At 40.1% G+C, this 22,753-nt stretch overlaps 2 protein-coding genes across 8 annotated transcripts in view; one reads left to right on the forward strand and one right to left on the reverse strand.

The window, feature by feature from the left end:
* aven (apoptosis, caspase activation inhibitor) overlaps positions 1 to 12,284 on the forward strand; it is a 94,275-nt gene extending 81,991 nt beyond the window's left edge. Inside the window, exons 4-6 of the mRNA XM_072266813.1 lie at positions 1,215 to 1,310; positions 9,740 to 10,064; positions 10,786 to 12,284. Coding sequence (XP_072122914.1) covers positions 1,215 to 1,310; positions 9,740 to 10,064; positions 10,786 to 10,898 — 534 coding nt within the window. The 3' untranslated portion in view covers positions 10,899 to 12,284. The remainder of the gene's footprint in view (positions 1 to 1,214; positions 1,311 to 9,739; positions 10,065 to 10,785) is intronic.
* The window catches only part of ryr3 (ryanodine receptor 3), a 380,802-nt gene continuing 369,394 nt past the window's right edge, over positions 11,346 to 22,753 (reverse strand). For all 7 annotated transcript variants that reach the window (XM_072266800.1, XM_072266764.1, XM_072266754.1 and 4 more), the window contains 2 exons: positions 20,295 to 20,346; positions 11,346 to 12,246 (listed from right to left, as the gene is read on the reverse strand). In XM_072266800.1, the coding sequence (XP_072122901.1) occupies positions 12,151 to 12,246; positions 20,295 to 20,346 (148 nt within the window). In that variant the 3' untranslated portion in view covers positions 11,346 to 12,150. The remainder of the gene's footprint in view (positions 12,247 to 20,294; positions 20,347 to 22,753) is intronic.

Raw genomic sequence — 22,753 nt, forward strand, 5'->3', positions numbered from 1 at the left:
AACCTTGCACTCCATGTCAGTAAGACAAAAGAGCTGATCAGGAAGGATAAGACGAGGGAACACAAACCAATTCTCAAAGAGGGATCAGAGGTGGAGGGAGTGAACAATTTCAAGTTTCTGGGTGTCAAGATCTCTGAGGATCTAACGATTCTGCTACAAAGAAGGCAAGACAACAGCTATATTTCATTAGGAGTTTTAAGAAATTTGGTTTGTCATCTAAAACCTATAGATGTACAATGGAGAGCATTCTGACAGGCTGCATCACTGACTGGTATCAGAGTGGGGGAGGAGGGCTGCTCCACTGGACTAAAAGAAGCTACAGGAAGTTGTAAGCTTGGTCAGTTCCATAATGGGTACTACCCTCCGAAATATCCAAGACATCTTCAAAGAGCAGTACCTTAGAAAGGTGGTGTCCATTATTAAGGGCCTCCATCACCCAGGACGTGCTCTCTTCTTATTGTTACCATCAGGTAGGAGGTACAGAAGCCTGAAGGCACACACTCAGTGATTCAGGAATAGCTTCTTCCCTCTGCCATCCGGTTCCTAAATGGACATTGAACCTTTGAACACCACCTCACTTTTTTTTTAATATATAATTTCTGTTTTGCATTATTTTGAATTTACATATAGATACTAACTGTAATTGATTACTTATTTTTTTCTTTGTGTGCATTGTACTGCTGCTGCTAAGTTAACAAATTTCACAACTCATGCTGGTGATAATAAACCTGATTCTGTAATTTTCTCTCTCCCTTTCCCTTCTTCTCCCATGTCTCATTTATGGATAAAAGAGAGGTGTGGGACCGATGGGATTTCTCTCCCAGCAACTCAATGAGCTGAATGATCCCTTTCTGTGTCTTATTTTTCTGTGATTCTCTGATCACTGCTCCTGACTTGCAGCCTATTAAACATATGACTAAACTTTTTCTTTACTGGAAAACTCAATGCTGCAACATATATTTACCCACACATCTCATTTAAGGGAAGTAATATTTTTCCTTTTTGGCCTGATATTTAAGTCAGTTTGTATTTGGTTAGGACACAACTGAAAAAAATTAAAAGTTAATGTTCAGAGTTAAACAACATAGTATTTAATAGTTACAACTGGAAACCAATATTGACCTGCTTCCAGAGAGTTGAATTTCTGTTTGTGTACTGTAATTCATATGTACTTCCTACTTAATTATGTACTATCAATTGGTTCTGTATTTCAGGTATCACCCCTGTTTATAGACTGTCACTCTCTGGCACAGTCTCTTCAAGAACTGCCACTTCACCTTCGACTAAATTTGGAACCTGAATTGGTACAGGTAGGACTTATTTATTATGTCTTCACACAACACTGAAATGTCGATTTACTTCAGCACTTTTCAAGCATTTCTGTGGACGGTTTATTTTTCATTGATTTGGTAGATGAAAATAAGTACCAGTAGCGGTTCTTCCTTGGGTTTTGATATTAGAATGTATGTTAGGGATGTAATTTGTTCCATTGGCTTCCCTTCAAGAGTAATGTCTGCTGAAGCAGAGTAGATCTGTTTGTAGCTCTTTGTTTTCACGCATTTAGATCAGTTGCTAGGGGATGCAGTAAGGGCGGTGGTATCGTTATCGTTATTCCTTTCCACAAAGTAAGAGCAAGCAGGAACATTCCAGTGGCCATTGGTGCCATGACTTCAGAAGGAGTTAGATTTTGTTTAATTGAACAATTTAGTTTTATTTCTCCATGGTGCTTTACAAAATACATGAAATCTGAAATAAAATAATCTGGAGGTACTCAGCAGTATCTGTGAAAAGAGAAACAGAATTTATGTTTCAGGTTGAGAAAAGTTAGAAAAGAATATGCGGAGAAGGTGAAGGGTGGAGCAGAAGGGAACACTTGCTATATAGTGGAGGTCACAAGATACAGTGGTGATGGTGCCAGTGGTGACCGAAAACAAACAATAAATATACGTTAAAATGAGGCTTAAATGGGGACAACAGATCGAATCTGACAAACAAGAACAGGAGAAATGGGGTAAAAATAACCAGGAGCTGGAAATGAGGTGCAATATTTATCTAAAGTTGTTAAATTTGATGTTGAATACTGATGTGCCGTGTTCTTCACTTGAAGATGAGATGCCCTTCCTCAAGATAACATTAAGCTTTGCTGGAACTGGGTGAGGAGCCAATGACAGATGTAGTGTGAGAGGGGTTAGAGAATTAAAGTGACTGGAAATTGAAAGCGCAGGATCACCCTTGCATATTGTATGGGGGTGATCAGCAAAACGGCCAACCATCCAGTCCCTGGCAACCTTTTCTTGTCACTATCCTTTCACAGTCCTTCCCCTTCCTGTTTATTACCCAGTTCTGATCAAGTGTATTCAGTCCAAAATATTAATGCTTTTTCTAATGTTGAATTAGAAATTTTCATTGGATCTGGTTGCGTGAAGATGTATGATTGTTGCTTTATTTATTTCTGATATTGTGACCTGTAATTCAAATGATTGATGGCAAAGCATGAAACATAGAGGAAGTATTAAGTCTCGTTTTCTGCTCGTTAACCATGATCCTTGCTTGTTTCCCTCTTAAAGTATTTATTCCTTTTGAAAGCTACTCTGAAACATGCGTTCACCAACCTTCCGGGCAGTGTAATTTTCCTCCACTGTCCGATAACCTCTGATTCCTACAACGTGGAAATAGGATCTTATCTACTACATCCAAGCCAGCCAGAAATACTCACCTACACTAATCCTATATATTATGGGCAGTTTACAGTAGCCATTTACCCAACTAAACATGATGCCTTTGGCATGTGGGAGGAACTTGGTGTATCTAGGAATATCCATAATGTCGTTGTCGGGAACATGCAAACTACACACAGACAGTGCCCAAAGTTTAGGACTGAATCCCAGTCTCTGGTTTTGTGAAACAGCAGCACTAAATACTGCACCTTTCTGCTGTCAGTTCCCAGCATTCGCAAGTATCCAACGTTTTGCTTTTGACCCAAAGACAATAACTTCACCTGCTCCATCGTCACAATATTCCCACAACCAATGGACTCACTTGTTCTCAGTATTTATTGCTTATTTTTTTTCTTTTTGTATTTGCACAGTTTGTTGTCTTTTGTACACTGAACGCCCAAGTTGGTGCAATCTTACATCGATTGTTTTATACGCAAACAACAGGAATTCTGCAGATGCTGGAAATTCAAGCAACACACATCAAAGTTGCTGGTGAACGCAGCAGGCCAGGCAGCATCTGTAGGAAGAGGTGCAGTCGACGTTTCAGGCCGAGACCCTTCGTCAGACTGGGCCTCGGCCTGAAACGTCGACTGCACCTCTTCCTAGAGATGCTGCCTGGCCTGCTGCGTTCACCAGCAACTTTTATAGTAAGTCTTAAATTGTCCCATTCAGGCATGAAGATTTCATCGCAGTGCAAGATTTTTTACTCTTGTGGGATAATGTCCTTACTGACAATGGGGTGGAGGGTAACTCTGCTTGGCAGGTAAGATTTGTGGCTGTGAAACAATCTCAGGTTCTGGGGCCTCCTCCATGGTGATTGTAGGAGTAAACTCTGGGACTATAGGCAGTGGTTCTGACAGCTCTGGACCTCTTTCTTCTCTAACAGTTGACCCTGCTCTCCTCTACTGAACGATGTGTTGTCTCCAGATGACATCGGACACATTCTTCACTGTGCAGGAGAGTGGTGAGAGTGGTCAAGTTCTGAACTTAAATCTTTCCAAGTACCTACTTTTGATCACCTAGGTAGTCCCTTGCCAGGAGCAAAACATCGAAACTCCTTGTTTGAGGAGCTCTCAATTTGTCTCAGCTGTTGGTCCTGCAAACTCCTTCTGAGATCAGGTTTGAGGAGATACAAGTGTGAGCACAAGTGACGACCCAGGAGCAGCAGAGCTGGTGAGTTATTGGTTGTGGAGTGTACTGCACTGAGATATGCAAATAGGAAACTGACGAGCTTCTGATTCAGTGTCAGTGCAGGGTGTTCTGCTGACATTGATCGCAGAGCATTCTTTAGACTCTAAACAAAATTTTCTGCCAGGCCATTTGTGGCTGGGTAGTATGGTGCAGATGTAATAGGTCTTATTCCAGTCATTTTCGGGAATGGCTGAAACTGTTTTGCAGCTAGCTGTAGTCCATTGTTACTGACAACCAGTCCTTGAGGAGAGGCTTCTCAACATTATCAGTGGCGTGAGGCCCTAGTGGGGGCTATTGGGAACACTTCTGGCCTCGCTATGGCTGGGGCCACACAGCTCCCCCGCCATCTGCCACTGCTGTCCGCCAATAAATCAGTAAATCAAACTTGCAGCATACCACATTAACAATGTCCAAAAGGGTCTTGCAATCACAAGAAGAGCAACCATGGCAGCCATTTGCTGTTAGACTGTAAACCTCCATTGACTCAGGCAGCAGCACATCGCACAGCTCCTTCATTTTCTCTGGTAGCGAGCAATTCGCTGATGTGGTAGACCTGCAGTCCTTTAAGTTCTTAATGTGTAGCAGGATCTTGCGATCATTAAAAATACATTTAAATAGGACAGTGGCACCTTTTGTTGACCCCCTAGAAGCCGCTGCAACAGGACCCAAATGTGCCGCCATCTTAACGGAAGATCCAGTAAACCGACATGATTCCTCTGCCAGAGCAATGCAGGCCATTCCCAGGGATGGAGAGGCACTGCTGTTGGCATCTTTTGGACAAGTTGCCATCTCGGACAATGCATGGCAAGCTGCTGGATATGCTGATCCATACCAGGCCACCAGACAAAGGGTCAAGCCAACACTTTCATTTTGACCACACCTATATGACCGGCGTATAGTCCCTCCAGCACTTTAGCTGTCAGCTTGGATGGTAGAACAACTGTCAATCCCCACACAAGGCAACACCTGTCAAGAGCAGACTCCTCCCTGTGCTGGTGAAAATGGGCGACCTGGAATTTCTGCAGCACATTCCAGCCATTTTGGGTCGCCATGTAGACCTGAGACAGTGTGGGGTCTTTTCTGGTTTGCCTTTGGATCATCTCTGCTGTAATAGGGAGACTTAAAGGCTACAGAAGGACTTAGACAGATTAGGAGAATGGGCAAGAAAGTGGCAAATGAAATACAATGTTAGAAAATGCATGGTCATGCTCTTTGGTAGAAGAAATAAATGTGCAGACTATTTTCTAAATAGGGAGAAAATCCAAAAATCTGAAATGCAAAGGGACTTGGTAGTCCTTGTGCAGAACACCCTAAAGGTTAACTTGCAGATTGAGTCGATGGTAAGGAAGGCCAATGCAATGTTATCATTCATTTCAAAAGGACTAGAATATAAGTACAGGGGTGTGATACTGAGGCTTTATAAGGCACTAGTGAGGCCTCATGTTGAATATTGTGAACAGTTTTGGGCTCTTATCTATGAAGAGCTGTGCTGGCATTGGAGAGGGTTGAGAGGAGGTTCACAAGAATGATTCCGGGAAACAAAGGTTTATAATATGAAATCCCTTACTCACTCTTCCTTCAGTTAGTCCTGACGAAGGGTCTCGGCCTGAAACGTCGACTGCACCTCTTCCTAGAGATGCTGCCTGGCCTGCTGCATTCACCAGCAACTTTTATGTATGTTGTTTATAATATGAGGAATGTTTGATGGCTCTGGGCCTGTATTCGCTGGAATTTGGAAGGATGAGGGGGAATCTCATTGACACCTTTCAAATGTTGAAAGGCCTAGACTGAGTAGATGTAGAAAGGATGTTTCCCACGGTGGGGAAGTCTAGGACAAGAGGGCACAGCCTCAGGATAGAGGGGCATGCATTTGAAATAGAGATGTGGAGAAATTTCTTTGGCCAGAGGGTGGTGAATTTGTTACCACAGACAGTTGTGGAGGCCAGGTCGATGGGTATATTGAAGGTGGAGATTGATAGGTTCTTGATTGGCCACAACATCAAAGGTTTCAGGGAAAAGGCCAGAGAGTGGGGCTGAGGAGGAGAATAGAAAGGATCAGTCATGATTGAATTGCAGAGCAAACTTGATGGGCCAAATGGCCTAATCCTGCTCCTAGTCTTATGGACCTTCAATTTGCATTAGGGAAAATACATCAAGAGGAGTGTCTTCTTTTGTAAGTTTTTCAGGTATTTCCTTTTCCAAGTGTAAACAGGACAATCTATTAGCATTTCTATGATTAGTTGTCCTCTTGAATTTGATCTTGTAATTATGTCCTCCAAGAAACAGAGCCCATCTCTGCATTTATGCTGCTGCTGTTAATGGAACACTCTTCTGTGGATTGAAAATGGATTTAAAGTGGTTGACGATTAGTAATGAGGGTAAACTCTTTACCATACAAGTACTGGTTGAAACGTTTAAAGTCCAAACCAGACTCAAGGCCTCTCTGTCTACTTTTGCATAATTTTTCTTTTTAGTGGTAAGGGAACGTGATGCAAAGGCTGTGGGGCATTCACTTCCATCACTCAGAATATGTGACATGACTGCACCTCACCATAAGGTGAGGCTTCACAGGCAAGCTTCACTGGATAATGTGGATCATAATGTGTGAGTACAGTGTCTGATATCACCACTTCCTTTGTCTTTGGGGAAAGCTACCTCACACTGCTTTGTCCATGGCCATTTCTTCCTGATCTGTAATAATGAGTTAAAGGGGTAGAGCACAGTAGCCAAGTTTACCAGGAACCTGTTATAGTAGTTGACAAATCCTAAAAAGGACCACAACTGTGACACATCTTTTGGCCTTGGGGCATCCACCACTACTTGGATTTTCTCAGCACACTTGTGTAATCTTGTGCTTCAATGGTGTGACCACAGTAAGTGATGCTTGGTTTAAAGAATTCACACTTGTTGTACCATGCTTTGAGCCCATAATCTATTTATCTTTTTAACACTGTCTTAAGATTTTGGAGATGTTCCTTGTCATCCTCACTGGTAACAATGATGTCATCCAGGTAACACTGAGTGCCTGGGCAGCCTTGTAGCACCTGGTCCATAGCTTTCTGCCAAGTGCAGGTGTGGATGCTGCTCATAAAATAAAGCCTATTATAAAGATAAAGCCCTTTATGGGTGCTTATGGTGAGAAATGGTTTGAACTCTACTTCCAACGCATCTGGAGTTAGGCTTTCGCTAAGTCCACTTTGCTGAATTGTTTCCCTCCAGAAAGGTTTGCAAAAATATCCTGTATCCTGGGTAGAGGGTTTTGATCTACTTTCAGTACTGGGTTGATGGTGGCATTAAAATCACCACAGATCCTGACAAACCCACGCTGTCTGGCTATTGGACCATTAATTGCCCATGGGCTCCATTCAGTGTTGTAAAGAATTCCCTTAGCATCTTTGTGATCTAGCTCACTGGCTACTTCATCACAAATGGTACAAGGAACTGGACAGGCTTTGCAAGAACTGGTGTTGCATTTTCACATCATTTTAACCTTGATATGTTTGAGTTTTCCAGTGCTATCCTTGGGCACTGCTGTGGCATCATCCAGTACCTTTCTGAATTCACTTTCAGTTGACTCTATTGCAGGGAATATGACATGCAAATACAAGGGTGGATCACCAATCAAGTTTCAGTTGTCTCAGCCAATCGTGGCCTCACAATGCTGGTCCTCCTGTTTTTACTAGATATAAGCCCATTGTGGCTTGTTGGTTGTTGTATTTCACTGCTACAAATGTCATTCACACAGTATAAGTTCTTAGTCGGATATCTGCAGGCTTCAGTGCAATATCTTTGAAATGTCGTTCAAACTCATTTTGTGGAATGACTGAAACAGCCGAGCCAGCTTAATTAATTTGTTGTTCACTTCTAGTGTAAGCCATATAGCTTGTTTCATTAGTTTTCACATTGTAAATCTTAAGGCTATCCAATCCTGTGTCATTCTCATCATTATCAGATTCTTGATCATCAGAATACAGATTAGTGCTGTTCTTGAAACTGCAACTTGGCTTTTTATATTTCTCTCTCCCCTGTGCAGTCCATTTATTTTTGTCTGCCGGACATACTATTTGTATGAGTCCTATTTTGTTGCATTTTAAACCTGCAGTGGTGTGGCGTATGCGAGACCCTGCCACAACATAATACAATTTGTTCGGCCTAGCAGGTTTCTGTTTAGACTTTGCAATTTTGTTCACGCACAGTTTCCTTCCTGACCGTAACTCAAATGCATCTCTGGCTGCTTTTTCATTGATACAGCAATTTCGACTGCTCTTGAGTGGCTTCAGTTAAGAGCTGTTTTTGAATGCTTTCTTGTGAGATTTCACAAACTAAACGATTTCTCATTGCATCATTAAGCCCATCACTGAACTGACTATGCTCAATTTCTTCAATTCAGCCACGATAAGCTAACATGGATTCCACTTCCTTTTGATTCCGCTTATGAAATGTAAAGCGTTCTACAAGCAACAATGTTTTCTGTTCTAAATGTTCCTGCATTATGTTCATGATATCAGCAAAGCTCATTTTGGCTGGATTGGTTGAGGTAGTTAAACTTCTGAACAAGCTGTATGTTTTTCCACCTATTGCACTTAGTAACACTGGAACTTGCTTTTCATTTGCTTCAAAATACTGCTGAATTCGTTCAGTATACATCATCCAGTTATCTGTTGTGCAGTCGAACATGTCTATCTTTCCATTGTAGCCAGCCATTTCTGCTTTTTTTATATTTATTATTATTATCTCCCAGTACTCACTGTTTATGAAACCGTGAATTTCATCCATTTTCTGCCTTTCTTTAAAAAAAACTCAACCGTCTTTCTCCTTTCTGAAGGAACAATGTTATGCACTTTTTTTAAAAAAACTCTCACATCTCTCTCCTCCTTCTGAAGAAATAATGTGCTGCACTTTTTTATCTCGAACATCTTGCTGCATCTCAACAGGCAGGTAGTCATCTTGGGTTCATTTTAAAACTTTCTCGTCACCAGAGTTATGTTGTGTAACTCCAGAAACTAATCAAAAGAAAAATACAGGATCCAGGGTGTTGTCTATTTACTTTCTTCATTAGTGTGGTGTACACATATGATGTGGTGGCATACTAATGTATGCCATTCACATACTTCTGACATATAACCCATAATGAATTAGGCAAAAACAAGAATGCTTAATCAAATCATATATTTACAGTATTACTCAAATATCTTGAAGTATTAAATATAATACATTCAGCTCTCCATAATTTTTAAACAGTTGTGTTCTTGTAACCTTTTAATATTCCATGGAGAATATGATTGAAGTAGTACTAAGGAAGTAAATCTCCACAGCAGCTTTCTGTTACTTTAGCTTACTATATTCATTTCTTTGATTATCTAGATTTACCTTTAACATATCCATGCTGCTTTTCTTTTATTAATCCAAATTTTGTTAGCTTTATTTTACATAAATGCCAGTCACCCCTGTATTGATAACAGGCTGACTGCCCTGTAGATGTTAGGTTTACTTTATTGTTAAACATTTAGTTTTGCAGTTCTTTTTCACCATTTGTAAGCATTAAAGACTGTAGCCAGAGGCTCTGCAATGTCCACCCTCATTTCTCCTAGTAACCTAATTTGCCTCTGTTGCAGGCTGTCTCATTCTTCAACTTCAAAAACCGTAAGATCATAAATATGTGCCACCATTTTACTATTTTATCCTATTTCTCAGTGAACTTCTCGGTAGCTGAAAAGGCAGGAGTAAAAGCAATGTAGAACAATAACATTTTAATTTTCAATAGTTCACATTTTTAATGAAAAGGCCAAAGTGAATGTCAGTGTTACATTTTGAGTTTCTTTCATATTTAGGTAAATCCTCCTGCAGAGCTACCGCAGATCAGACTGAAGAGTTTGGATGAAGAGCATAGTAAATTTGGTCAATTTAGAGTACCTACTTCGGCTTCCTCAACGAATGTGGACACCATTCCAGTCAACTGCACGCCTGACCCTCTAACACAAGTAGCTGAGAGTATTACCCCTGCATGTGCATTGCAGGAGCCAGCAGACCATCTGGATGAGGAGCTAGAATTTTTACTTCAGTTGGAAACGCCTGTCAACAAGAATGATATTTCCTTAAAAGGAGCAAAGAATGTAGAAGTTCTCCATGATCCGGAAACAGTTAATATTCTAACTGGTGAGACATTTAGCCACTAAAAGCATACTTTATTTTTAAATGGTACAAATGACCTTATTTTGAAGTTTCAGTAAAATAGCATTAATTTCCTCTGCTTGAATGTAGATGAATAATGTATTTGATCTAATGCAACATATTTTCCAAATTGCAGGTGAAAACAGTAAGTTACAATGTAATACGTGATAAATCCAAGTTGTAGTTTATGAACTTGCTGTTATATTTTTTTTATTTATTGAAATACAGTGCAGAATAGGCCCTTCTGGCCCTTTGAGCCGCGCCGCCCAGCAGTACCCTCGATTTAATCCTAGCCTAATCACGGGATAATTTACAATGACCAGTTAACCTACCAACTGGTACGTCTTTAGACTGTGGGTGGAAACCAGAGCACCCGGAGAAACCCACATGATCACAAGGAGAACATGCAAACTCCTCCTAGGCAGCGGCGGCAATTGAACCCGGGTCTCTTGTACTGTAAAGCATTGTGCCATCCTATTTTATTTTACTTGAGATTGGGGGAACAAAGTAAGAACACACATTATAATTTAATTATCGCAGCTGTACATATGAATGGATGATTGTAAATGAGATAGCATTTTCTTCTGTTGGATGCATGCTTTAACTTGAAGTTGATTTTGTGGTATAGTAAGCATGCAAACTGGTTTGTTTTTTTTATACCTATTATTGTTGTTGTTACAATATGATTTCTTTGCCTTTTGAACAGACTCCTGTGGTGCAGAGGTGATAGACGATACAAATTCACAACCAAAGGTAACAGCTAAGAAGGTTGACCCTGAGGAGGAGCTTGAAGATTGGTTAGATAGCATGATATCATAATGTTACCATGACAGACTTGCAAGTGCGTGAATCCTGACGAAAAGTACTAGACTCCAAATACAACAGTGGCATTGCATTTCCTGCACAAGGCAGTTGGGTAATTGCTTCAAAAGCATATATTTTAACAGTATGACATTAAAGCAGAGTTTAGGAGTTTTACCCTTAGCTATTGAAAATGTGTTCAATTCAATGAATGGCTTAGAATTATATGTAAAAGGAGACCATCCAAGCAGTAATGGAAAAGGTAAAATTCACGAGTGTACTTCGTTATTTTCTCAGTGAAGGGTTAAGTTACACATTAATAAAGTGCCATTAAGCAAAGAGATTAATTTTAAGAGATTTGATTGTCTATGCGTATATCAGCTCTGGTGCTTTTCACATTAATGGATTACATTAGGTTTAAAAAAAGATCCTTTCACAGATTGATTCAAACAAAGAGATGTCACATTCATGGCCAAAGGAATATTTATTCTGTGCCTTCAGTGTGCTCCAGTATAGGTTGTAACATAATGATACACTGTCATTATTCTCAGATTAAACAAAAGCATATTCTAAAAAAGATACTTTACTGAATTTCATTGCTTTATTTCAAAACTATGCATTAAATTGTAGTTAGCACATTTGAATGATTTAAAATTGAAGCTTTAGATTGTAAATGGTGTTAATTTGAAAATGTATAATAAAGCATACAGCCAGATGCACAAGAAAGATTTGAAGGGTTATAGAATTTCATGAAATTAAATGCCATATCCAGAAAAAACATTATAAATTAACAGCTCAGCTGCTGCTTCGGCAAACAGATATCAGTCTACAGGTTTGTACAGCATACAGTAAGACTCAACAATGTGAACAAACTGAACAAATTCTAACTTAGTTTTTTGTTTTGAGAAGCACAAGCTAGAAAACAGACATACAAATTGTTGCTTAGCATTGACCACAGGTAAGGCACAATTTCTTTTGGTAATTTCTTGGAATTTATGACGATGTGGTTCTGTTTAATCAGTTAGCCAAAAGCCACAGAAGAGTTTAACTTCAATATCTTCATAACACTTCCAATTCTGTTAAATATTACACTTTGTGTACTTTAAAGTTGAATGTAATTGTGTTTAAGACGGTTGTATTTTCAACACCTTTCACATTTATTTTTATTTTGACTTGGAATAGTAAATATCCATTTGCTCTATTTTCTATATTACACTCATGTCAAGTTCCATGTGCTTAATCAGTAGATTAGCTGAAGCAGCGTTATCATTTATCCAAGCTGATCCTCATACTGTTTACGGAAACAGTCTCCAGCAGGGAAGAAGTCCCAGCAGCGTTCTTGATACATCTTCCATACAAAAGACTCCTTAAATTTATTGAAAATAATGATTAAAATTATATTTTGTGTATAATGCATGGATAATTTCATGTTTACTTTTAAAATTAACTTTACATTATTATTATACAGTGCCTTGAAAAAGTATTCAATCCCCACAAATATTTTCACCTTTTTCTGTGTCATTTTTAAAATTTAAAATATATATCGAAGTAGGTTTTTTTTTAGCTAAATACTGTGCATCATGTCAAATCAAAAGAAAAATTCCAAAACCTGTCAACAGTTTACTAAGAAGTAAAAACCAACATTGTGAGGTTTAAGCAGTATTCATCCCCTTTGTAATTACTATGCCAACTTTTCTCAGGTGCAGTACTGTATATTATCTTAGCAACTCACCCAATTTGTTGATGTAGAAAACTGAAAGATCATCTGTTTTCAATGAATTCATAAGAATAAGTACTCCCTCTGCCTTTGTAAGGTCTAACAGTATAGTAGATTTTCAACAGACCAAACCAAAATGAAGACAAAAGAGCATTTAAGGCAAGTTAGGGAAATGATACTAGAGTCGCACAAATCTGCGGAAGGATACAAGACCATCTCAAAGGCATTGAACAAGTTCAGTGCAGTCCATTGTTTTAAAAAAAAAGGAGTGGAAAAAATATGAAACCACAGCCACACTGCTAGATCAGGCTGCCCCTCTAAACTCAGTCGTCGGAGAAAAATGGCACTTATAAGAGGGCTACTGTGATGACAACAATCACCGAGTGAGCTGCAACTGGAGATGAGGTCCTTGGCCCCACAATCTCAAAGGCCTTGCACAAAAGAGAATATTTATGGAAGAGTAGCAGGGAAGAAACCCTGCCTAGAAGATATTGTAAATATGTGGAAGAATGTCTTGTGGTCAGATAAGACTAAAGTGGAACTTTTTGGCCTCAACACTAAATGGTATGTGCGGCATAAATCTAATACTGAGCATCAGCCAGGTAACAGCATCCCTACTGTTATGTATGGTGGAGGTAGTACCATGCTGTAGGGATGCTTTTCAGCAGCAGGGATGGGAAATCTGGTCAGCATTGATGGGAAGATGTTTGCTGTTAAATACAGAAAGATCCTGGATAATAACCTGCTAGCCTCTGCCAGAAAGCTTAAACTGGGGAGGAAGCTCATCTTTCAGCAAGACAATGATCCATTGGCACACCACCAGAACAACCATGCAATGGAAATAACTCGGAAAATGTGTAGCTCGGGTGGTTGATGATCAGGTTGAGTTGTTCCCTGACCTTGTCAATCCATTTGCAAATGTTTTGTCATCATATGAGGAGACATCATCAGTTTGCTGTTCATTTAAGGTGGATCCTCCAAATGCTTGGCTTTTATATACTTATCAATCATTTGATTGGTCCGACTGCTCCAAGAACATAGAATACATAGAATTTTGGAGATGCATAAGCCAACAGCAACACTGAGGAGAGTATTCTGCAGACCTAAAGAAAAAACCAGGCTATTGGACAAGACCAATGTTGCCTACAAAATCCAATGCAGGGACTGCAACAAATATTACATCGACTGAACTAGGAGAAAACTATGCACAAGGATCCATGAACATCAACTGGCTGTTAAGCGACATGACCAACTCTCCCTAGTCTCTACCCATGAAGATCGAGAGGGGCAAAAATTCAACTGGGTAGCAGTGAAAGTCATGGCGCAAGCGAGTACACGACATGCAAGAGAATTCTTAGGAGCATGGTTTTCCGCAAGCAATCCTGTAAACAGACATGTAGACCTCGATCCTACTTATAAGCTAATACGGGCAAAATTCCAGACCACGACACACAGAGTGATGAGACCCCCTCTCTAGTGTCACAATTGAGTTTCTGTAATGATGGCCAATCAGCTGATTGATAAGTACATAAAGGCCAAGCATTCGGAGGACACACCACAAGTGATCAGCGCACTGATGATGTCTCCTCGTATGGAGATGGAACATTTGCAAATTGATTGCAAAGATCAGATTCAACCCAACCACAAACAACCATGGAATATCTTCAACTGAAGAAAGTGATATCTTTGTGTGGCCCAGTCCTGACCTTAACCCAATCGAGCATCTCTGGCAAGACCTCAAGATTGCTTTCCACCACCTCTCCCCAACCAATGTTCCACAGCTTGAGCTATTTTGCAAGGAGGAAAGGGCAAATCTTACTCCATCACATTGTGCAAATCTAATGGAGACTTGTCCAAAAAGACTACTGGCTGCAACAGCTGTGAGATGTGCCTCAACTAAGTACTGAGCAAAGGGGGAAATGAAGACTTTTGAACTGCTGACATTTCACTTTTTGAATTTTTTTGTTTTTCATGCTTTATAATTCTCCATTTTTGGTTTTACTGTGAAAAAAAGGAGCATGTGGTTCACAAATAAATATTCTCAGTTAATTTGTTCAAAATCCCTGCTTGTAATTCAAGGCACTATATATGTATACAGCTCAACCAGTCCACAATCACCATTTACGCTCCACTTCAACCTCCTGCCTCTTGTGTTTGCTTATCTAAACCTTTATTCCCTTTTTTTCCATTTAATAGTGTTCACCTCTAGTTTGTTATACTCCTCCGCAGTATTAAGTATACATCCTCCATTTAGCATGTCATGCACATTCATAAATTTTGTTGTTCATTTCAGAATGTAAAACAGAAATGTAGATGGTGAACAGCAGTGATCTAACATGTTTCATTTGCTTATTTATCTCCTTTTGCTGTTTTAAGTGCACTGATTTCATTATCTGGTATAATTCCATCTGCTAAACCCTGAAGCAAAGTAGTAATTTTGTATTTGTGCCATCTTGTATTGTTAATGATATTATATTTCTATTCCAATTCTCATCCAAACCATCCTCCTCTTGATTTTTCTGGAAGATATTTTGATAGATTACCATAATATATAGGAACAGAGTTAGGCCATTTGGCCCATAGACTGTGCTCCACCATTTCAACATGGCTGATCCATTTTCCCTCTCGGCCCCAAGCTCCTGCCTTCTCTCCGTATTCCTTCATGCCCTGACTAATCAAGAACCTATGCTTCAAATATACCTAATGACTTAGCCTCTACAGCTGCCTGTGGCAACAGATTCCAGAGATTGATCACTCTGGCTAAAGAAATTCCTTCTCACCTCTGTTCTAAAAAGACATCCCTCTATTCTGAGGCTGTGTTCTCTGGTTTTACATTCTCCCACCATAGGAAACATCTTCTCCACATCCACTCTATCAAGGCCTTTCAACCTTCAATAGCTTTCAATGAGGTCACCCCTCAGTCTTCTGAATTCCAGTGAATAAAGCCTAGAGCCACCAAATGCTCCTCATAAGACAAGCTTTTCAATCCCAGAATCATTTTCATGAACCTCCTTTGAACCCTCTCCAACGTCAGCACATCCTTTCTTAGATAAAGGGAACCAAAACTGTTCTCAATACTCCAAATGAGGCCTCACAGTGCTTTATCAAGCCGGAACATTACATCCTTGCTTTTGTATTTTTTCTAGTCCTCTTGAAATACATGCGAACATCGCATTTGTCTTGACTTAACCTGCAAATTAACCTTTAGGGAATTCTGAACAAGGACTCTCAAATCCCTTTGCCCCTCAAATTTTGAATTTTCACTCCATTTAGAAAATAGTTTATTCTTTTATTTCTTTTACCAAAGTACATGACCATACATTTCCCAACACTATTCTATCTGACTTCTTTGTCCGTTCTCTTAATCTATCCAAGTCCTTCTGTAGCCTCTCTATCTCCTCAAAACTATCTCCCCTTCCACTTGTCTTTGTATCATCTGCAAACTTGGCCAGAAGTCCATCAATTCTGTCATCCAAATCATTGACATAACATTAAATGAAACGGTCCCTACACAGACCCCTGGGGAACACCACTAATCACTGGCAGTCAACCAGAAAAAACTCCCTCTATTCCCACCCTTTGCCTCATGCTGATCAGCCAATGCTCTATTCATGCTAGTATCTTTCTTGTAATACCATGGACTCTTAACTTGTTAAGCAGCCTCGTGTATGACACCTTGTCAAAGGCCTTCTGCAAATCCAAGTACACAGCATTAACCATTTCTCCTTTGTCTATCCTGCTTGTTATTCCTCAATAATGTTTCTTCATAAGTACTCTTTCACTACAGAATTGTTTTGGTTTTCCCAATCCTTTCATCTCTCGTTATATACTTGATGCATACTTTTTATATCTTCAGATGTTACATTATTTTTAATTCATCTATTAAGTCTCGTGTACATTTAATTTGTTACGTATCAAAATATATTCTTCCTGCAATATGATGAACCCTATTTTGAACGTTGATTGCCCTCAGCTTTGTCCATTTTATCTTACTAATTCCAAACACACCTCTCAATTTCAGGCTTTCTCCTGTCTACAAACCTGGCCTTGAACATGCTTATATCATAAGAATATAAGAACATAAGAAATAGGAGTAGGAGGTAGGCCATCTGGCTCATCGAGCCTTCTCTGCCATTCAGCAAGATCATAGCTGATCTGACCATGGACTCATTTCCACCTACCTGCCTTTTCCCCAAAACCCTTAACTCCCCTATTTTGCAAAAATCTATCTAACCTAGTCTTAAATATATTTACTGAGGTAGCCTCCGCCGCTTCTTTGGGCAGAGAATTCCATAGATTCACCATTCTTTGGGAAAAGCAGTTTGTCCTCATCTCCATTCTAAACTTACTCCACCAAATCTTGAGGCTATGTCCTCTAGTTCTAGTCTTACCTACCAGTGGAAACAACTTCCTGCCTCTATTTTATCTATCCTTTTCATAATTTCATATGTTTCTGTAAGACCTCCTCTCATCCTCCTGAATTCCAGCAAGTAGGGTCCAAGGCGACTCAATCTCTCATCATAGTCTAACCCCCTCATCTCCGGAATCAACCTGGTGAACCTCCTCTGCATCGCCTCTAAAGCCAGTATATCCTTCCTCAAGTAAGGAGACCAGAACTGTTCGCAGTACTCCAGATGCGGCCACACCAGTACCCTATACAGTTGCAGCATAACTTTCCTGCTCTTAAATTCAATCCCTCTAGCAATAACAGCCAACATTCCATTTGTCTTGATAGCCTGCTGCACCTGCAAACCAACCTGTTGCAATTCATGCACAAGCACTCCCAAGTCCTTTTGCACGGCATCACACTGCAATCTTTTACCATTTAAGTAATAACCTGCTCTTCCATTTTACCTTCCAAAGTGGATGACCTCGCATTAACCAACATTGTACTCCATCTTCCAGACCCTTGCCCACTCACTTAACCTATCTATATCTCTCTGCAGACTCTCCATATCCTCTGCATAATTTGCTTTTCCACTCAATTTAATGTCATCAGCAAACTTAGATACACTACACTTAGTCCTCTCTTCCAGACTGTTAATGTATATTGTGAACAGTTGCAGCCCAGCTCTTACCCCTGTGGCACACGGCTCACTACTGATTGCCAACCAGAGAAACACCTATGTAACACATCAAAGTTGCTGGTGAACGCAGCAGGCCAGGCAGCATCTGTAGGAAGAGGTGCAGTCGACGTTTCAGGCCGAGACCCTTCGTCAGGACTAACACCTATGTATCCCAGCTCTCTGCTTTCTATTGGTTAACCAATCCTCTATCCATGCTAATAATTCACCCACAACTTATCTTATGGAATAGTCTTTTATATGGCACCTTATTGAACGCCTTCTGGAAATCCAAGTAAATAACATCCACCTGTTTCCCTTTATCCACTGTGCTTTTTATATCCTCAAATAACTCCAGTAAGTTTGTCAAACAGGACCTACCTTTTCTGAATCCATACTGCGTTTGCCTAATGGATCCATTTCTTTCCAGTTGCCTCACTATTTCTTTAATGATAGCTTCAAGCATTTTCCCAACTACAGGTGTTAAACTAACCGGACTATAGTTACCTGCCTTTTGCCTACATCATTTTTTGAACAGTGGCGTGACATTTGCCTTCTTCCAATCCATTGGGACCTGCCCAAAGTCCAGAAGATTTTGGTAAATTATCACCAAAACCTCAACTGTAACCTGCATGTGCAGGTTATTGCCTATGCCACTGTAATGTTACTATTCAGTAGCCAATAGACAACTCCCACTAGTGATTTTTTTCCCCTTGACTATTCCTAATCTCTACCCAGATGGATTCAACATTCTGCTCCTTAGATCTTATATCGTCTGTCATTATCGCCCTGATTTCATCCTTAATGAGTGCTACCCCACTTCCCGTACCTTCCTGTCTATCCTTCTGTGTTACCTAATATCCTTGGATAGTTAATTCCCAATCCTTTCCACCCTGCAACCACGTTTCTGTAATGGCCACCAAATCATACCCCTTTATACTGATTTGTGCCGCAAGTTCACTGACCTTGTTACAAGTATTACGGGCATTCAGATAAAGTGCCCTTTCACTCATTGTGCTTTAGTCTCTTATGCACGTGACTTTTCTGCATTCCACCCTTACTTTTCTTTTACCTTTTACTTTATCTATTCACACTTTTCACTCTTATCCATACTTCTTCAATCTGTTGAACCCACCCCCCCTGCTATTTAGTTTGATGCCCTAACCACAACCCTAGTTATGCGATTTGCCAGGATCCAGGTCCCATCATGGTTCAGGTGGAGCCCGTCCCAATGGAAGAGCTCCTTCCTTCCCCAATACTTGTGCCAGTTTCCCATGAATTCAAACCAGCTTCTCTCACACCAATCCTTGAGCCTCGCATTTAACTCTTCAATCATCTTAATTCTGTGCCAATTTGTTAGGGCCACCCTTGCCTTGCTGTTCCCCTCTTCATTTTTAGTTAAAAAAGTACAGCATGGTAATAGACTCTTCCAACCCAATAAGTCTGTGTTGCCCAATGATATCCATGTGACCAATTAACCTACTCATACGTATGTATTTGGAACGTGTGAAGGAATCACAGCACCTGGAGGAAATCCAGTGGTCACGGGGGCAGCATACAAACGGACAGGAGTGGAATTGAACCTGGCTTACTGGCACTTAAGAGTGTTTACATGAATCTCTACGCTACTGTACCGCTCTTCCTTCTCTGGGTTTCTACTGAGATCTGAATCCAATATCGAACGGTCCTTAATTGGGATGTTTACATAATGAGTTAGAAATAAGTCTTGCATATTATTAGAGTTGCTTTTTTCCTGGCCAATTAATAATATTTACAATGCTGATGTAGTTGAAATTCCCTATTACTGATCATTTCTCTAATTTATGTGCATATTGCACTTGCTGGGCTGAAGGTCTGGCTCTATGCTGTATGACTATATTTCACTAGTTTAGTAGTTTTTTAATAGACTTGCTTTCACGTTCAACAATCCTGTGTGAACTCTGGTTTTAGAACTTCATTTGCCGTAGTCCTTCCTATTCCTCCATTTTCCTGTTCTGTTCAGCCCGTCAAATGCTCCTCAATACAATGGGCGCCATGTGCAGCTTTCTCTGCCCCTCACCACAGCTTTATTTGTAATGTTACATAACAACAGTGGTCCAATGGAATACCTGTAATTTGATCATTGGCAAAATTTTAAAAGTATTGACATTTAAAATTAGTTTGTGGGTTTGCCAAGTTCTGTACCTTCCAACAGTTCTACAAGGCAAACTGCTCTGCATTCCTAACTTCTTGTATTGTATGCTTCAAGGATGTTATTCCTTGCAGCATTTGTGACTCACTATGCAACTTCAATTCTTCATCTTGTTCTTGATCTTAAATTTAATCAAAGAAAAAAAAATCTCTCATCGTGAGTTAGCATCATCAGTCTGGAGAGGCTTGTTCAGTCTCACTTCCTTCCTCCCTCATATAATCAATATTCTCCTAAACACTTAAAACAAAATGTATAAACCATGTGGACACAATTAATTAAAGAGGAGAAATCATTGAAAAAGAATGCAAAGAATTTTGCCCTTTGTCAGATTTCAAATAAAGCACAAGTGGCTAAAACAAAGGCAATTTATTCAACCTCAGTTTGTTCACTTCACCTCACCCATAGTTCTTTCCCTCCCCATCCACCCCCATTCCTCTTCCTACCTGACCAGTGTGTTCAGTTTCATCCTTATTAATGAGGTACATCATGAAGAACCTGAAAGAAAATAAAAATGTTTTTAATTCCAGTCAGTTTGCACAAACTGCATCCCGTAGCTCCTTTCTGCTCATGACATGGTGCAGAATACTTATTCACATGGCATGGAAATAAGCCCTTTGGTCCAACTCATCCATGCACCCTTTCCTTCTTGATGACATCTTGCTGTAGCTGGGCATTCAGAACTGCACACAGTACTCCCAGTGCAGTCTCACAGATATAATGTGACATCAGCTCTTGTATGTACTGTCCTCTTCATTACTTTCAAAGAATTACATAGCTATCCCGTGCTTTTCCTTTTCTAGAACCACTCTCCAGGACCCTAGTATTTTCTATTCTAAGTTCTGTCCTGGTGTGACTTCCCAAAATGCAACATTTCACCCTTGTTCAAGTTAAATTTAAATTTCATCTTCCATTCCTTGGCCCATTACCAACAATCTTGATGTTATCTGTAACCTTACTATATCATCAACATTCTCATCCAAATCATTAACTTAGAATATGAACGGGGGGCGGGGGGGGGGGGGAGGGAGAGGTGAAGGGAAGGTGTCCAGCACAGGTCTCTGTGCCCCACCACTAACCACAGACCGCTAATCTGTACAACACCCTTCAATACCACGCTCTACTTCCTATCATTATGCCAATTGTGTCCAGTTGCCTGGATCCCATGTGCTCTAACCTTATGGACCAGCCTACCATGATAGACCCTATCAAAGGCCTTGTTATGACAAAGTCCATATTTGCAACAACTAACACCCTGCCCTTGTTAATCTTTGGACATTTCTTCAAAAAGATTCATTCAAATTCTGAGACAATTTCCCACATACAAAGCTATGCTGACTATCCTTAATCAATCTTTGTCTTTCCAAATGTTGTCAGACCCTGCCTGTCAGAATCCTTTGCAGTAACTTTCCCACTACTGATGTTAAATGCACTGGCCTGTACGATTTGGTGTTGCTCAATTCATGAGGTGGAGCTTGGCTACTTGTATTGAAAAGATACGTCAGTTATATGGTTTCAAAATGCAGGTTCAAAGAGATAAAAATGAAGAAAATTGTGGCTGCAGCGAGCATCTCAGAAAAGTAACATGTCAACAGGTCAAATGGCCTCCTTTTAAATCAATACCAGTGCTGTTCAAGAGCAATATATGCAATTCACCTGTCCTTTCATCGTCTTGGAGGTTCTTGAAGATATTTACTCAGCTCCCTTTTGTACCTGTTTCCACGAATCCCTCTGGCTAGAGCCTCCTTATTACCTGTTCAGTTTTTGTTGAAAAGCAGTTTGATGGCCTTTAGTAACAAACACAAAATGCTAGAAGAACTCAACAAGTCAGACAGTATCTATGAAGGGTCTCGCCCCCAAACTTTGACTATTTATTCTCCTCCATAGATGCTACCTGACTTGCCGAGTTCCTCAAGCATCTTGTGTGTGTTGCTGAAGATTTCTAGCATCTGCAGAACCTGTTGTGCCATTGAAGGCCTTTAACAGCAGCGAGCCGTTAAATTGCCTAAAAAGCGTCCCTTGGGATCAGATGCTTAGAGGTCAATTTAAGTCAAGGAGGTAAAAAAATGAATTGATATAACCTGGCAATATGAATTTAATGTTTGAAATAACAGTATTCTATCTGCTAGAACTTGACCAACAATTGAAAAAAATTACTATGCTTGGTGCTTTAATACATTGTGAACATATGGGGTGCAATGGGATGATGATGCATTTCTGTCCTGATTATATGACACTGTATGACACTGAGCACTTTTTATGTGCATCACTTTGCTGGCAAGAGCAGTGAAATGGCCACAATTGTCATGCTAATCTCTCTCATTTGCCTATTCATTTTGAAACCCATCTCTATTGACACTAATAATGCCTGCTGTTTGCCAGGCAGCTACTTTCCTTACAATAGCCAGTTTTCCACTTCTGTTTTGATGTTAACAGCACTCAAAAGTGCACAAATATGAAATGTCCTAAATTGATGTGGCAGCTCATTTATAGCATTAATTTCAGAAGTCAAATTCAGTTCACTTAGAAAAATGCAGATCAAAGCTTCTGATAGCTGTGACTTGGAATCAGACTAAATATATTTCCAACAGTAATTTATCAGAGCATGCCATTGTCTCTCCACTTTAGGCTGATCATCCCAATGTCAGTAATGAGTAGTTCCCTTCACGAGATATTCTCATTGGCTCAAACCTGGAGCATCTGGACAGCAAAGGTACTTACATCAGAATGCTCTTTATCGGCTACACCTCAACATTCAATACCCATCATCCCCTCAAAACTAATCAATAAGCTACAAGACGTTGGTCTCAATACCTCCTTGTGCAATTGGATCCTGGATCACTTACAGACCCCTGTCAGTTCAGATCGGCAGCAACATCTCCACGATCTCCATCAGCACAGGTGC

Source organism: Mobula birostris, chromosome 1 (assembly GCF_030028105.1).
Source record: "Mobula birostris isolate sMobBir1 chromosome 1, sMobBir1.hap1, whole genome shotgun sequence".
NCBI lineage: Eukaryota > Metazoa > Chordata > Chondrichthyes > Myliobatiformes > Myliobatidae > Mobula > Mobula birostris.